The 18,192-nt window shown below is 39.2% G+C and overlaps 1 protein-coding gene across 5 annotated transcripts in view; it reads right to left on the bottom strand.

The window, feature by feature from the left end:
- The window catches only part of CTSC (cathepsin C), a 40,839-nt gene extending 23,084 nt beyond the window's left edge, over positions 1–17,755 (bottom strand). The window contains exons 1-5 of one of the 5 annotated variants that reach the window (XM_011984897.1): positions 17,469–17,735; positions 14,591–14,736; positions 7,771–7,855; positions 7,588–7,675; positions 5,754–6,112 (exon numbers count right to left, since the gene is read on the bottom strand). In XM_011984897.1, the coding sequence (XP_011840287.1) occupies positions 6,106–6,112; positions 7,588–7,675; positions 7,771–7,855; positions 14,591–14,736; positions 17,469–17,640 (498 nt within the window). In that variant the 5' untranslated portion in view covers positions 17,641–17,735 and the 3' untranslated portion in view covers positions 5,754–6,105. Of the gene's footprint in view, positions 1–492; positions 6,113–7,587; positions 7,676–7,770; positions 7,856–14,590; positions 14,737–17,468 lie in introns of those variants that run through there. The other 4 variants (XM_011984898.1, XM_011984899.1, XM_011984900.1 and 1 more) reach the window with 4 other exon arrangements.
- Between the last annotated feature and the right edge of the window lie 437 nt (positions 17,756–18,192).

Below are 18,192 nucleotides of genomic sequence, written 5' to 3'. Positions count from 1 at the left end.
AAAAGCTAAGAAAACAGCAATTTACTGCTCAGCAAAGTAGTCAAAGTCCTTGGGCTCATTCCTCACTTACTCGCTCATAAATTCAAACCGTAAAATTGGAAAAAATCTTAAGAGTTCATCTAATCCACTCCTTAGCTCATGTTCCTCACTATACTCAACAGAGGTGAGGCACACTGGGCAGCATTTCAAAGCTTCGGTCCTTCAGGCTTTGAGGAACCACTGCAATGAAAACACTCAGGATTTCCCTTGATAGCTAATTCGTTTTTAGTAGTTCTGAAAGTTAGAACACTACTGTTTTTAACTCTGAGCCCTATCTTGGCCTCTATAGGCTCACACAAGATTAAAACATAAATAAATAAATGAATAAAATATAAAAGTCTAACCTCTTTTCCACTAAATCATCCAACATAAATGGCCTGAGGGTCCACCATAGCCTCTAAGGACACAAAGGTAACAACACTTCAAAGAACACATCAATAAAATAATACCACATGATATATTACACAATATTCTTTATTTTACAAATATTTATTGAAGGCTTATTATTTGTCATATATAGTGTAATACATAGGGAATCAAATGGTTAGTAAGACGGAGTTGATCCTTTCCCTAATGAAGTTTAAAGACCAGAGAGGAATACAAACAGGCAATTATGACACAGAATGCTAAGCCTTATTATATTGAGGGATCTTCTGACACATCTATCTGTGGTTTTGTACTCATTGAATCTTCTCTTCCATAATAAAAGCATGTTGACACAAAATTACTCAGATAAAATAACTCATTAGTAATTTTTAAAATTCCATATTAAATATATATACATATATATTTTAAATGTTTTAAGTTCCAGGGTACATGTGTAGGATGTGCAGGTTTCTTACATAGGTAAACATGTGCCATGGTGGTTTCCTGCACCTATCAACTCATCACCTAGGTATTAACCCATTTATGCCAGAGGTTGCAATTTGTTGAATGTGAAAAATCAGACCTTGGTGATGACCTTGAGCAGGATATAAATAACTTCCACATGCTTAGCATCCCAGAAACGGAACACTAGGCATAAATGGGTTAAGCCCAGAATGCATTAGCTATTTTTCCTAATGCTCTCCTTCAGCTTGCCCCCCAACCCTCTGACTGGCCCCAGTGTGTATTAGTCCCCTCCCTGTGCCCATGTGTTCTCATTGTTCAGCTCCCACTTACAAGTGAGAACATGTGGTGGTTGGTTTTCTGTTCCTGAATTAGTTTTCTGAGGATAATAGCTTGCAGCTTCATCCACGTCCCTGAAGAGGACATGATCTCATTCCTTTTTATGGCTGAAGAGTATTCCATGGTGTTTATGTTCCACATTCTCTTTTTCCAGTCTATCACTGATGAGCATTTAGGTTGATTCCATGTCTTTGCTATTGTGAATAGTGCTGTAATAAACATACGTGTGCATATATAACAGAATGACTTATATTCCTTTGGGTCTATACACAGTAATGATCTTTGAGGAATCACCACATCATCTTCCACAATGGTTGAATTAATTTACATTCCCACCAACAGTGTAAAAGCATTCCTATTTCTCTGCAACCTCGCCAGCATGTTGTTTCTTGACTTTTTAATAATCACCATTGTGACATGAGATGGTATCTCACTGTGATTTTGATATGCATTTCTCTAACGGTCAGTGATGTTGAGCTTTTCTTCATGTTTATTGGCCACATGAATATCTTCTGGGAAGTGTCTGTTCATGTTCTTTGCCCACTTTTTAATGGGATTCCTTTCTTCTTGTAAATTTGTCTAAGTTCCTTGTAGATTCTGGATATTAGATCTTTGTTATATGGATAGATTGAAAAAATTTTCTCCCATTCGGTAGGTTGCCTGTTCACTCTGACGGTAGTTTCTTTCGCTGTGCAGAAGCTCTTTAGTTTAATTAGATCTCATTTGCCAATTTTTGCTTTTGTTGCAATTGCTTTTGGTGTCTTTCTCATAAAATCTTTGCCCATTCCTGTGTCCAGAATGATATTGCCTATATTGTATTATGGGGTTTTTATAATTTTGGGTTTTCCATTTAAGTCTTTAATTGACTTTTGTATATGGATTAAAAAACAGGAACAGTTTCAATTTTCTGCATATGGCTAGCCAGATATACCGTACCATTAATTGAATATAGAGTTCTTTCCCTACTGCTTCTTTTTGTCAGCTTTGTCAAAAATAAAGAGAAGAATCAAACAGACAAAATAAAAAATGATAAAGAGGATACCACCCTGACCTCACAGAAGTACAAACAACCATCAGAGAATACTACAAACACCTCTATGCAAATAAACTAGAAAATCTAAAAGAAATGGATAAATTCCTGAACTCATACACACTCCCAAGACTGAATCAGGAAGAAGCTGGATCCCCGAATAGACCAATAACAAGCTCTGAAAGTGAGGCAGTAATAAATAGCCTATCAATAAAAAAAAGCCCAGGACCAGATGGATTTACAGCTTAATTCTACCCTAGGTACAAAGAGCAGCTGATACCCTTCTGAAACTATTCCAAACAATTGAAAAGGAGGGACTCCTCCCTAACTCATTTTATGAGGCCAGCATCATCCTGATGCCAAAACCTGGCAGAGATACAACAACCAAAAGAAAACTTCAGTCCAATATCCCTGATGAACTTCGATGCAAAAAAATCTCAATAAAATACTGACAAACCAAATCCAGCAGAACATCCAAAAGCTTATCTACCACAATCAAGTTGGCTTCATCCCCAGGATGCAAAGCTGGTTAAACATATGCAAATCAATAAATGTCATTCATCACATAGACAAAACTAAAGACAAAAACCACATGATTATCTCAATACAGGAAAGGCCTTAGATACAATTCAACATCCCTTCATATTAAAAACTCTCAATAAACTAGGTATTGAAGGAACATATCTCAAAATAATAGAAGCTTTTTATGAGAAACCCACCGATAATATCATACTGAATAGGAAAAAGCTGGAAGCATTCCCCGTGAAAACTGGCACAAGACAAGGATGCCCTCTCTCACCATTCTTATTCAATATAGTATTGGGAGTTCTGGCCAGGGCAATCAGGCAAGAGAAAGAAATAAAAGGTATTCAAATAGGAAGACAGGAAGTGAAATTGTCTTTGTTTGAAGATAACATGATCCTACATCTAGAAAACTCCATCATCTCATCCCAAAAGCTTCTTAGGCTGATAAGCAACTTCAGTAAAGTCTCAGGATACAAAATCAATGTGCAGAAGTAACCAGGATCCCTATATACCAACAAAAGGCAAGCAGACAGCCAAATCATGAATGAACTCCCATTCACAATTGCTACAGAGAGAATAAAATACCTAGGAATACAGGTAACAAGGGAAGTGAAGGATCTCTTCTAGGAGAACTACAAACCACTACTCAAGGAAATGGGAGAGGACACAAACAAAGGGAAAAACATCACATGCTCATGGATAGGAAGAATCAATATCGTGAAAATGGCGATACTGCCCAAAGTAATTCACAGATTCAATGCTATTCCCATTAAACTACCATTAACGTTCTTCACAGAATTAGAAAAAACTATTTTAAAATTCATATAGAACCAAAGAAGAGCACGTATAGCCAAGACAATCCTAAGCAGAAAGAACAAAGCTGGAGGCATCACGCTATCTGACTTCAAACTATACTACAAGGCTACAGTAACCAAAACAGCATGGTACTGGTACAAAAACAGACCCATAGACCAATGGAACAGAATGGAGATTTCAGAAGTAAGACCACACATCTACAACCATCTGATCTTTGACAAACCTTACAAAAACAAACAATGGGGAAAGGATTCCCTATTTAATAAACGGTACTGGGAGAACTGGGTAGCCACATACAGAAAATTTAAACTGGACCCATTACTTACACCTTATATAAAAATTAACTCAAGATGGATTAAAGACTTAAATGTAAAACCCAAAACAATAAAACACCCTAGAAGAAAATCTAGGAACGTCATTGAATATATTTTTTGCATATCAGTTGCTTTGGTTATATTTACATCCTGAAAGTCAGCTTGAAATATGCAATTTTTTTAAAACTCTGCAGGAAGGTAACCTGATAATATTCTTTAGAACAGGGAATCAAAAAAGAAGTATATAGCACCATTCCTGATGTGTGTTTCTAAAACCCTACAAAATTAATTCTTTTTAAGTTGGTATTACTTGTGAATAGTCTGCAAAAAGAAAAGAGAACTGTAGTGCATTTTCCAAGTAACTAAAAAGTTCTATGTGCATTAGGTGTTGAAGATATATAGGGAAAAATACAGATTTTCAATCTGGAAAGAGATGAAAATATGCTACCAAATCACTCCATTACAGCAGAGCATGAAAGCAGAGGTACCTGCAATATGCAATGGGAACCAAAGTTCTGATGTTTCTCGCGGTAATGGAGAGAGCTGGGGAGAGTTTCACAGAGAGGTGGCAACAAGGTCCTGAGTGATAAAGAATTTATCAGGTCCAGAGGTGAGATGGATAAAAGTTTCCAGGTGGAAGCAGTCCACTGTACTCTTAATTCATCTTTATGAAACATTTCTTCTCAGAATAGCAGAACAGTATACCTCTCAGATGGTACAAAGAGTCATCTGAATCAACAGAGTAAGGATGACAAACTACTCTCTAGAGAAAAATTCTTCTATTCAAGCAGAAATGCAAGAGGAAAGTCCACCCAGACAATATGAATTAAACATAACCCCATAATTTCAGGCTTACCAAAGCTGAAAGAAGTCAGATCTAAACCAACAAGCAGAAAACAAGTCCATTATTTGGCAGAAGAGAGCTAGAAGATAGTAATCAGTGTGAACAATAGTGTAATCAAGATGAGTAAATTTGACTAGGACACTTAGTTTGTACTTAATTTGAAGTTTACAAAGCTCTTCCACCAATTTACAAAACTACAAAGGGAAGGAGAAGATAAGTTTTGGTCTTCAATGAAAAAAACCCTGGTTTAGGCAACAAAGTCAGTAGCCTAATAGCTAAGGAAACCTAAGCTTCAAGGCAATTCTTCTCTTAAACATGAGCCCCTGCAACATTAAACTAATCTTCATGATGCTCACAGACTGGGATTTACCAGGAAATTCAAATATGCCTCTAAATACCATTAACTTATTTGTGAAATGGCTTTTTTCACTATTTAGCCCCAAGGAAGTCTTTAGACGTGAAAGACAAGCTCCAGCATTTTACAGTTAGAAATTTTGTGAGCTTAGCACTGTAAGAGATTTTCTCTATCTATAAAACGGAATTAGTAGTATCTACTTTACATAATTTTTATAGCTTATAGTATGTCAACTTCTTAGCACAAAGCTTGTACCTAATGAAAAAAGAAAAGAAAAAAAAAAAAAAAAGGTGTTTACAATACCATCTTTCTGGCCAGAGGTACTGGAGGTCTATAATCTGTAGAAGTATACTCTAGCAGTCTGACCTATCTGAGAAAGCCTCTTTTTTCCCTTCTTTAAATATGTCCTCCATAGGACCATCTTCCCTTCAATAACTTATATCTGTGAATCTCAAGAGATCCAAGGGCCTTATTTTCTCCTTAAAATAGGCTCTTGGGTTCCTCCGGGTAATTAGAGAAAGGAAAGACACCCAGGCAGAGACAGTTAAACTGTGAATAAAATGTACGCTGTGAATAAAACAAAACATACATTTCAAATCCTGACAATCTTAGAAAAAAATCACTGTAATAGAAGGAATTTCAAAAGAGAAAAAGAACAATGTGTTGTATATTGTTCCTTTTATTAAAAAGCTGAAAGGTGAAGCCACCCAAGATTTTGTATCTTCCGGAATTTTTTTTTTTCCTTTCTCCTGTGTAGTCTCTGGTTGTTCACATTCCGAAATGATGTTTACTGTTTTCCAAGGGAATGTTCAGGAGGGCAGCTGCCTTGGAGGTAGGTCATCAGGACTCCTTTGCATTTTACATGCAAATAAAGACTCCAGAAGGGACTGTAGCTGCTAGAGGCCTTTGCTAGCTGCTACAGGTAGGTCCACACTGTCGCAAGTTGCTGTGTCTCTTAGCCCCAACGTCTGTTCATGGCTGTGGTTTTAAAAGAGTCCCTCAACAGATGCTCTATTTAATAACTACAAGACAATAAAAACTAGGGTTATAAGCCAACAAGGATCATATTGTCTCTTAATAATATTTAATCATATCAATTTCTTTAAGAAAAAAAAAATACCAGCACTAATATTTGAGATCCTGGTATTTTTTTGTAAATGTTAAGACATTCACGAGAAAGATGCCATTCTGAAGCTAAATGCTTAAGCGACATGTATTACACATGCAACCAACATGATTTAGAAGCACATGCATTTGAAGGTAACTGCCACTGAAAAAAACAAATACGTTTTTGAAATATACTTAAGAAACAGGCTAAATATAGTAACTTAGATACATTAACATGCATACCTTACAAACTTTAATTTAGGCTCAGTGCTGCCTGAATGCATATGACTAGGTACTAGACTATCCCATTTACATAACAAATTACCAGGGTTTATCTTTTCTACTGGTGGAGCTGTCTCCCTAACTAGGAAAAAGAGTGAAGAGTTAAGGATAAAATTTTGTAAACTGCATTTTGAGAACAGCTTTTGTGTGTGTGTGTGTGTGTGTGGGGAAAAAAAAAAAAAAAAAGGTGAACTTATCTGGGAAAAGTTTCCTATTGTATCTTCGTCCTAAGCTACTACCATACAATATATTACAGATTCTGAGAAGTTGTGAAACAAAGAAAACTAATACATTCTACATTTATTCAACTACCGGAAAGAACTAAGAAGAAACAGCTTATTAATTTCAACTCTAATGCTCACTTTGATCGTTATTAGTGGCTGTATGGAACATTGCTGAAGTTTAACAAGATAATGCGAAACAACTGATGAGCAATTCCTACCTGGCTGGTCCATTACAACGTTTGGAAAATGCTGATATAAGATAAACCTATGGTGGTTTCAATACTTGTCCCCAGTTCCCTTTTTCATATCTCACTTCCAGCATTTAAGAGCCAAGTAACAGAGGAAGGAAAAGGGGAAAGAATATTATGTTAAAATGCAAGGAAGGGCAAGTCTCCATTGATTTTATTCTCTAATCCCCTATTTTTCATCAGAATTTTAGATATTTATGGATCCAGTGTGAGCAATGATTAAACATCTATTCTGAAAATGTGAAGAGAATGTAAAGAGTGAATAAGATTCTCTTCTCCTCAGTGAATAGTCTACATTCTTAATAGAAGCCAGTTTTTAAAAAGCTGGGTCACGTCTCTCAGAGGTAAGTGATGAGTATGTCAATTTCTCTGTAAAAGCCACCTTCTCTGTGGAAGACAGATCTACGCTGCTGTGGCCTCACATGTTTCTCTCTTGAGGGATTCTTTTCAAGAAAAGAATAAGCAACCTAAGGCAGCATAACTACTTTACAAATGTGAACTGAACTTGAGTTAACCTTTTTCTTAGCTGGGTCTTTACCCTTTTCAGTTCATGACTACTTATGTTACAAGTATTATTCTTGGGAGAGCTGATTTGACATGTGAAAACAGAACATAATAAAGCAGAAAATTACTCACATAAAACAGTGTAGACAAGTTAGAAATAGCAGACAAGCAGGCTCAAGCAAGAAATTCATAAGAAAACCATAATCTCTCCAGTCTCCCTCTGATGAATAAATAGGCATTAATTTGCATAAGCCACCAGGAAGTGGGGAAGCTTGCTTTTAATAAGAAAGTTAGAAATTTTTCAATGGAGCTCACCCAGTTTGTTCCTCAGATGTGGCAAATCATATATCCCCACAGTTCCCAGCTGCATGAACAAATGACTGATAAAATCAGTGACATCCTACGAAGAGTTTACAATGGTAAACTGAGTCATTATGTTGCAATGAAGCATCATCATGAAAGAAGACATAAAATAGTTAGGCATGCACTCAGTGCTAAACTTCTGATACTCTCCCTCCATTGAAATACTCTTACAAGTAAACCCAAAGTTGCTTAAGAAAAAAAAAAAAAGACAAAATGCTGAGCTTGATATATTGAATCTATATTTTAAAAAGTATATCTATCTCAACAAGTCTTCTAAAATTGTTGTATCTTAATAATGAACCCAGAAGGCTCAATGAAAAAATGGCACAATATTCCCAAATTCTTTATTGTAGAAACACAGGCGATATTTCTGGCTATGTGATAAGTTTGAAATTTATTAATCATTAGCACACAAAGTAAGGAATTAAATCCTCTAGTATGGATTTCTCAACATAGAGTTCTTGTTTCTGTTTGTTTAGTTTTGTTTTTGAGACAGAGCCTTACTCTGTCACCCAGGCTGAAATGCAGTGGCACAATGTCGGATCACTGCAACCTCCGCCTCCCAGGTTCTAGCGATTCTTCTGCCCCAGCCTCCTGAGTAGCTGAGACTATAGGTGTGCACCACCACACCCAGCTACTTTTTGTATTTTTAGTAGAGGGGTTTCACCATGTGGAGGCTGGTCTCCAACTTCTGACCACAGGTGACCCACCAGCCCCAGCCTCCCAAAGTGTTCTTGTTTTGAGTAGCAACTTGCTTTAGATAAAGCCCTGATGGTCATATGTTTTAGCTTATGGTTCTATTAAGATTGGAGGGCTCCAAACAAGAGCTCAATTAGAAAGCACTAAGATTTACTTCACTATCACCAAATAAAATTTCCAGCCATAATGAGTCTAGTTCCCCTGTACGTATTTCCTCAGCCCTTGAGTAGCTTAATCTTCAAAATAAAATCTGAGTTCCTTCTCTACTGCTCCCTTTTACAGTCAGTTTCTTTTACTGCCTCAGAAAAAGTAAAATGAGAAACAGTAAAAGGTTAGAAAGCCTATTCAGGCTGGGGGGGGGGCGTGGCTCACACCTGTAATCCCAGCACTTTGGGAGGTCCAGGCAGGTGGATCACCTGAGTCAGGAGTTCAAGACCAGCCCGGTCAACATGGTGAAACCCCGTCTCTACTAAAAATACAAAAATTAGCTGGGCATGATGGCGGGCACCTGTAATCCAATCTACTCTGGAGGCTGAGGAAGGAGAATCTCTTAAACCCAGGAGGTGGAAGGAGTGAGGGCCTGGGCAACAGACCTAGACTCCGTTTTAAAAAAAGGCCTATTCAACAGGTCATTTTTTGAAGCTTAGTTTGTTTTATAGGACTTCTTGTTTCTGGGCAATTTGGTGGAGAGGATGCTATACAGAGGAGCTTTACACATAATCATCATTAAAAATGAACAAAGTACATGAGAGCATAAAGAAGAAAATATAATCACATTATCCACCCACCATGTAAAGTCAGACATAATTAAGCATTTTCACAGTATTCTGTTTTGTGTTGTTACATTGTGTGTGTGTATGTTTTGTTTTGTTTAGAAACAGAGTCTCACGCTGTCGCCCAGGATGGAGAGCAGTGGTGCAATCTCAGCTCACTGCAAGCTCTGTCTCCAGCGTTCAAACGATTCTACTGCCTCAGATCCCAAGTAACTGGCTCTACAGGTGTGCACCGCTATGCCTGGCTAATTTTTGTATTTTTAGTGGAGATGAGGTTTCACCATGTTGGCCAGGCTAGTCTCCAACTTCTCAGCCACCCAACATGCTGGAATTACAGGCACGAGACAAGCCAGCCTGCACTGTGTTTTTATACAGGTTACCTGCAGGTACTTTTAAGAAGTGCAAATTTGCTAAAGTGTGCCAAGTACTATGAAATGGTAAATGCTACTAAAATCTGATAATCTTAGAAACTGGCCTGTAGATAGTGTTGTCCCTTTGGCCAGCCCAGTGTTTTAAAGGAAATTTGAATTTGAACGCCTCTAAGAATGTTTCCATCTTGCCACAGGCCTAATTACTTATTAGTTTACATAAGGTTATTTCAAATGCTTAGATATCCACCTGACTGGGCCCTAAATGTAATATGTAACTCACATAAAGTGCTATAATAAAATGCCTGGAGGATGCTGAGTAAGAAAAAATCTTTCATTTTTTTTTTTTAATTATTATTATTTTGAGCCAGAGTCTCGCTCTGTCACCCAGGCTGGAGTGCAATGGTGTGATCTCGGCTCACTGCAACCTCTGCCTCCTGGGTTCAAGCAATTCTCCTACCTCAACCTCCTGAGTAGCTGGGATTACAGGTGTGTGTCACCACACTCAGCTAATTTTTGTATTTTTAGTAGAGATGGGGTTTCTTTATGTTGGCCAGACTGGTCTCGAACTCCTGACCTTAGGTGATCGCCTGCCTCAGCCTCCCAAAGTGCTGGGATTACAGGCATGAGTCACCGTGCCCAGCTGAAAAAAATATTTTAAAAACATACCTAGAGCCTCCTGCTCAACTCAAACTATGCAAAAACTTTAGTTGTCAAAGTTGTATTCCTTCCAAACTTTTATCTAGCCTAAAGTTACAAGCAAATATACATATCTCCATCCCTACTCTACCCCCAATTTCTCAAGCTGTTAAAACCAAGTTTTAAACTGGCTTAGAAATCTCAAATCATAAAAAATGTTTCTCTTTCAGATGAGCCCTGAATAAGGAGAACTTAATAAAGCAAGTTTCTAGCAATAGGAGCTACTGGTATCACGATTGATTCCGAAGTGGAATGCCGAGAACTAGGAAGAAGCTGTGTCTCTCCTGGTGAGATGCAGGATGCTGAGGGAAGCAGAAGGTAAAAGCAGGAGCCTAAAAGAATGCTGTGGTGTGGAAAAACTACTCAACGTGCTTTTTCCTATTCTCTCAGTCGGCAACAACAATCAATACAAAAGACTTCAGTGACCCCAAAATATGTAGGAAGTTCTCCCCACCAGCAAGCAAGCAATCAATTCTGCAGCAGACACCAGCTCAGTGCCCTCCAGTTCAACTCCAATGCTACCCACCAGGAGACAGTTTCAGACCTCATAGGTTGAGGGCTTAGTCCCCAAGACTGCCTGCCCACTTCAGACACCAGTCTCAAGTGCAGGCCTCCAGAACTTCTGACAGACTGGCTTCAAATTAGGGTTCCCATAACCCCTTCTTTGGGTTCCATTAATTTGACAGAGTGACATACAAAACTCAGGGAAACACATTTATGATTTATTACAAAGGATATTTGAAAGGACATAAATACACAGACACTTGAAGAGATACATAGGGCAAGGTCTGGAAGGGTCCCAGGCACAGGAGCTTCTGTCCCCGTGGAGTTGGGGGGGACCACCCTTCTAGCATGTTGAGTTCTTCTTCACCTTCCTGTCAGACCCGACGTGTTTAGCACTCCAGAATTCCCTCAAATCTGTTCTTGGGCTTTTATGGAGCATGCATTGAATACACATGATTAAAGCATGGATAACCATGTTGAAATGTAATTAGATTAAAAGGGCATGACCTAATCCCAACAAGGCCTGTCTGTTCAGATTCTTCTTGGTATCTCTGTGCAGTGTTCCTTCTGCTATAGTATGGGGCAGAATAGTCTCTGGTATGAGGGTTTTAGAACCCATAATCAGATTAGAGTCCTGCAGTGGGCAGATGAAAGGAGGCTAGGAGAAGATCAGAGAGAGAGAGAGATTCTGGTTTTCTGAAAGAAGGGTATTGGGAGTGAATTATGAGCCAGGAACCATGGACAAAACCTATATATATCATAACATACAAATACTCTGCATGTACCAACTACTCAACAAACTCGAGCAGCGAGAACAATAAGAAACAATCTACTTCAAGCATATCTGAAGCATATATAAAGAAGGTAAAACAAAACAAGTGGTAGGGTTCCATGAGTCAGTGGAGAGGTATGAAAATCCAATTGATTTGTAGGATAACAACAATGATGGCAGGTAAGCACGGCAAAAATTTGTCAAATATTTCTGTAATGGCAGTAGGTTGAGTATGTTTTCGTTTATGTAAGACTCTTAAAATTGAATAGCAAACACTACTCAAGTTTTGATGTTTTCTCCTTTTACAAAAATAAATTTTAATGTAAAAGATGCTTTCTAATTCTGTAGGAACAATTCTTACATGCATTACTTATTAAATGGGCTTGTGTTTTTCTTGATTTACGTGTCCTTTCAAGCACAGTTTCCCCAGCTGCAGGAAATACCCTGACGCTTGTGGTAAAATCTGTAAATTTTCTGTATTAATAAATGTCACCCACCAACAGTGGATGACTTTATTATTCAAAGTCAACTCCATCTTAATATCTTAAGTTTTTAAACTCTGCTTCCTATCACTCTTGCAGTTGGATTTCCTAAAATAATGTGGTATTTTATTACTTTGCAAACTACATTTATCTGGAACTATCTGATTATATCAAGTTTCAAAAACAAGTACCTATTATATTCTGCTCTGCCAAAGGAAATTATGGTCCCTGTCATAAGATCTAACTATTGACCAGAGTGGTTGATTACTCTGTAGAAAAACAAAACACAGCCTTGATAATGGTTCTGTCAAATGGGCACTTCAAAACATACATATCCTGAAATCAGTAGGGCAGGAGTATTTTTCCTATTGTTATTCCTAATGAAAGAATAAGGATTTGACCAATGCCATCCAGAATCATAGGATTAGGCAGGGTGCTAACCTCCAACAACATATATATTAACTCTTTCCAACTTATGGTTGGGAATACACATAACTTTATTTGGCTTTAAAAAGTGATTTTCTATTGACCTAATGTGACTAATGTTCTGAGGCTATGGCAAAACACCAAATGTGCTTACACCATGATTCACAAGAAATACGTAAAGTGATACAATTCCTCATTCAGTCACCAGCTAATTCCCTCTGTCCCTACCAGCTTTGGACTATTATTTAAGCTAAGAACAAACTGATAAAAATATAATAGAAGAAAACTGCTTTTGTCTATATCTATTACATCTCTGGTAATTAAATAATGATTTTAGAAGTTTCCCCACCAGTTTCTCCAATTCTGCAGAATTTAAGAATGAAAAGTTTCCTAAGTCAAAAGAATAAACTATGTACTTGTCTATTTATATCTGCTCATCTCCTAAATAATTTATTTAACCTATTTCCCAACTGAATTCCACTTCATTCATTCCTTTTGTAATAAATTGACTGTCTATTGTGTGTCAAACAAGAAGAGATACAGAGGAAAAGAAAATGACAGAAAATTATGGACAAGGTTTATGGTACATGGTAACAATTGCCTTGAATATCTCTTTCTTTGCACATGAATTCCACAGGCAATTGATTCTTAATCTGAAGTCAAATAACTTTTGAAGGGCTGTGACAGAGTAACTGTAAGAGGTCTGCAAAGGCCTAGGCTCATCAACATATATACCAAAGATTAGTTTCAGGTTAAATATACCACATATACATTACAATTTTTAAAATTTATACAGATACTAAGTATGTTTTTACAAAAAAATGCATAGCATCTGGAAATGATACTAAAAATAGTTAACAACTGGTTAACCATGGGTTTCCACTAATTCAGTGGACTGTTGGCCATCAACAGCCAGTATGGACAAATTGGTTTCCACCAGCTGCATATCATACCAGCAAATCCAGTTGAGGAGAGGCAGCCTCTTCCCCTCTATTTCCTTTTATCTTTTTTTTTTTTTTTTCCATATTAAAGAAAGGTCCTTATTTTAAAAATATTTCTGGGAGTTATTATTCTAAAAAATATGGTAAACTTGCTTGGACCGCCATAACCTCGTGACAAACCACAACTCCCACGAGAAATTATAACAAGTTTAGAACCAGGCCTTTGTTGGTGCTTTGTCTTTTATCATACTTAACAGTCATTCCCTACTTTCCCACTTCTTTCCAGATGTTTTAAGAGCTGTAAACCTTTCGCCATGAAAAAGTCTGTCTTTATTTATACTCTATGTATAATGAGAAACGCCTAGTTTCAAGCTTATGTTTCCAATTTACTTGAACCATTTAATATTTAGCTTACAAGAAAAGTTCCAGCTTGAGAAGAACAAATGAAATGGGCTGCAATTTGTGCTAAACTATTTTAACCCTGAGTATGTTTGCAATTGGAACAGTGTGTTATGAGAATGAACAGCAGTTCTTTCCTAGTGAGAGAAGTAAACAAGCTGGATTGACCTGGCTACCTTTTACTTTAACCAGCCTAAGGGAGTAACTCCTGGGTTCTCTCTCTTAGTTCAGAAGAAAAAAATTACTCAATATATGTAGTATATTTAGGATAACGAATCATTTAGGCCAATCTCTCGTAGCCAACAGGTAGTGATAAGAAGGATGAGCATAATAACTGCAAGAAAACAAAATGTGTAATCTCTATATCTTTCCTATAGATTCAGAACAAAGCCAAATGACTATGGCAACATTTAGAAATAAAGTGGTAGTAATAATGAAAATAAATTAAGAATTTAGTCATACTTACGAAAATGTAAATTTTACACGTAATTTATACATATTCAAATGTAGAGCTGGCATTTCTTAAACCTACTAAAATCATAATTTTAAATAAAGTGGCAAAATTATACCAGCCACTACTCTTGGGAAGAGTGGTGTCAATTCCGGTTATCTTCTTAATCTAAAATTAAAATTCTGAGGGTCTACTAATGAGAAGAGGTTTCAGATATCACATCATTGAAAACGTAAATCCAACTTCCAACAAACTAACCTTAAAAAAGGCAAACCACTTGTAGTCATTCAACACAATCTCAAAGCCTTGATTGTAAATGATGGTGAAATGGCCAGAATTGCCAAGGTCATCATAGGCTGTATCCAGCTTCTGAAGGTGCACCACTACTTTTTTTTCTGGTGGTCCTAAAGAAAAAAAAAAAAAGGCACAATAAAGGAAAATGATTTGGATTTCAATAGGGGAGAGAATCCCCCAATTTCAATTATAACTGTGCTGCTTTCCTTTCATGCTACCCAGTTTGAGCACAGTGTGCCTAGTGAAGAAACCAGAGGATCCATTTTGTTGCCTCAAACAGTTCCTGCTCCCAGGCAAGACTGTGACACAGTTAGGCTCTCAAAATTTGAGATAATGCAGGCAGGAGCAGTGGCTCACGGCTGTAATCCTAGCACTTTGGGGGGCTGAGGTCAGGACTTCAAGACCAGTTTGGACAACATAGTGAGACCCTGTCTCTACAAAAATACTTTTTAAAAATTAGCTGGTTATGGCGGTGCAAGCCTGTAGTCCCAGCTATTTGAGAGGCTGAGGCTGAGGTGGGAGGATTGTGAGCCCAGGAGTTGGAGGCTGCAGTGAGCTATGACTGCACAACTGCACTCCAACCTGGGCAACACAGTGAGACCTTGTCTCAAAAAGGAGAGATACGCTATGCAGCCCAGCAGGCAAGGATACCCCAAAAAGTACAGTACCTTTCCAGAGCATCCCAACACTGAAGAAATTTTTCCACTGAAGAAAAGGAGAAATGGGGAATGTTGAAAATTACAGGCTTCCAGAAATGGAGAGAAGGCAAAATGCTAGTCAAAAGTGGGAAATGCAAGAATAAAAGGTATGACAATAAAAAGATAAATAAACAGACTAGCTATCAGATTCTAAGGAGGACAATGTACTAAGCCCAGGAGAAGACACAAAATGATCTATTCACAGAAGAAATGGGGTACCTTTCTCCTCAAAGACTCTACAGTTTAGAACTTCATAATCTGAATCTTTCCAAAGTTTATTCGGCAAACTAGAGGTCTGTGTCCTATAAAACTAATTTGTGCTGTTAGGAATGAAACGTTTAACCTTCATAGATGAGGGCTCAGACCAGTAGGTGCCTTTAATTACTGGATTAAGGCCAAAGGTAATTTTATAGGCAGAGTCTGCCTGAAAATGGTTCAGCTGTGTCAATCTGGAGCGTTCTACATTTTAAACAGTTTTTCCATGTTTCAGATTAATGTTCTGACATGGGAGATTGCATGTGACGGGGCAGTGCAAACCCCGATCTCTTTCTGCCCCAACCTTCAAACCCAAATTTTTTTTTTTTTTTTTTGAGACGGAGTCTCGCGCTGTGTCACCCAGGCTGGAGTGCAGTGGCCTGATCTCGGCTCACTGCAAGCTCCGCCTCCCGGGTTCCCGCCATTCTCCTGCCTCAGCCTCTCGAGTAGCTGGGACTACAGGCGCCCGCCACCACACCCGGCTAATTTTTTGTATTTTAGTAGAGACGGGGTTTCACTGGGTTAGCCAGGATGGTCTCGATCTCCTGACCTCGTGATCCGCCCGTCTCGGCCTCCCAAAGTGCTGGGATTACAGGCTTGAGCCACCGCGCCCGGCCAAATTTTTTTTTTAAAAAAAAAAAAGGCTCGGCGTGGTGGCTCCCGCCTGTAATCCCAGCACTTTGGGAGGTCGAGGCGGGCGGATCACGAGGTCAGGAGATAGAGACCATCCTGGCTAACACAGTGAAACATGTCTCTACTAAAAATACAAAAAATTAGCTGGGCGTCGTGGCGGTGCCTGTAATCCCAGCTACTCGGAAGGCTGAGGCAGGAGAATCGCTTGAACCTGGGAGGTGGAGGTTGCAGTGAGCCGAGATCGCGCCACTGCACTCCAGCCTGGGTGACAGCGAGATGCTGTTCTAACAAAAAAAAAAAAAAAAAGTTATAATGCTCAGGATTATGAAATGCTATATAGTCAGTTAAAAAGGTCTTTCTTTAGTAACAAATGACTTAACAATCTTTGTTCTGCTGACAAGAAAATTATAGCTGATTTTTTACTGACTCTGCAAAAGTAACAGGCTGTAAGAGGATTTGGGTAGACCACAGTGTGACTCTTCTGACCAGTGATTGTCTTTGTCTTTTTTCCACCCCACCCCCTTCTTTTTTCTAGGGGCAACCACGTTATCCGAAGGCATATGGAATATCTCCAGTATGTTCAAACCCTAGGTATTTATTGAGAGACTTCCATGAGCCAGGCATTGTGCATGACTCTGGGCATTTCTAATTAGTAGGCTCAGAGTTAAATTTTCTGTTATTACTATTTTTTAAATTTTAACCTCCTTGCAATGCATGAAACAATTCAGAGTGGTACTAGACGTTTTCTAGTACTCATCAACACACGCTCAAACCAAAATCGCCGGGCAGAAAGTCCCTTTCCAACCAACTAACAAAAAGAGAAAACTTCCTGCTATATCCTCGAGAGTCTCTGAGCTCACCTGTCTTCACTGGTACAATAGCAATAAAAAATGAAAATAAAAATAAATTTTAAAAATAGCGCTGCCAGATCGGACTGGAGAATCAAAAGATTGCAGTTCCCAAGTCTCTCTCAAACCAAACAAAATTAAGCGGGAGAGATTTAAAAAAGTTCTTGATAAAAGTATTGAGTCCCCAAGATAACCAAGAAAGTGTGGAGTTAGAAGTTCTCAGCAGATGGAACTTTAACTTCGCGGGCCTAGCGGGGAAGAAGGTCACCAAGGGTCCCCGAATCCAGTCAAGATGCTCTGGCCACCCACAAGCGTCTGCCTGGGGGCAAGCGGTAGTTAGCATGGCGCTGCGTTAGGGGCTCAAGGGCAGAAAGGACGACCCGGAGGACTGCCGAGCCGGCGGCTTACCCATAACCGAGCAGTTGACATCGCGCTGGGAACCGCTGGAGCCCACCTGGAAGACCCAGGTGCCCAGCAGGTCAAGATAGGTGCAGTTGGCAGGTGTGTCGCAGCGCACGGCGCGGTCGCCGGAGAGAAGCAGCAGGAGGGCGGCGAGCAGCGAGGCTGGCCCAACACCCATGCTGCCGGGAGCTGAGAGAGGAGGTGAAGAGTTAGCAGGAAGCCGAGCGCTACGGGCTAGCGGTGAGTCCACCGCGGGGCGCGCGCCTTGAAATAGCTACGCCGGCGCGGAAACCCGGGGGCGGGGACACTGAGCAGCCGGGAATTGGGGGTTGGGCGCCAGGCGCGTGCCCGCCCCTGAAGCGGGGACTTGGGAGCGCGCGTCGCCCGTCACTTGACTGCAACTGGACCCAGAACTAGGAAAGGGCCCAGGGACAGATTTTTTTTTTTTTTTTTTTTTTTGCCGAGGGACGTTTCAGAATTTTGCACGGCCAGGGTGACAAAAAGAGGGCTTAAGAGCCACAAGCGGTCCGCACACGACCCAGACTTCGTTCTTGTGTAGTAACGTAGGGAGAGAAGGGAAAGGTGTGGGGGGTATAAGGGAATGGGTCAGGTGAAAGAGCGCGACAGAAGGAGAAATCTAGCAAGTGGAGTTCTGTTTTACTTGCTATTCTTCCCCTTTAGTCTTTTTTCTCAGCTCCAGTTGCCTCATAACCAACTTTTTTTTTTCCTC

The sequence above is a fragment of the Mandrillus leucophaeus genome, unplaced genomic scaffold, assembly GCF_000951045.1.
Source record: "Mandrillus leucophaeus isolate KB7577 unplaced genomic scaffold, Mleu.le_1.0 Scaffold276, whole genome shotgun sequence".
Lineage (NCBI taxonomy): Eukaryota > Metazoa > Chordata > Mammalia > Primates > Cercopithecidae > Mandrillus > Mandrillus leucophaeus.
Note: the sequence above shows the minus strand (reverse complement) of the source record. Positions and strands in the feature narration are given on the sequence as shown.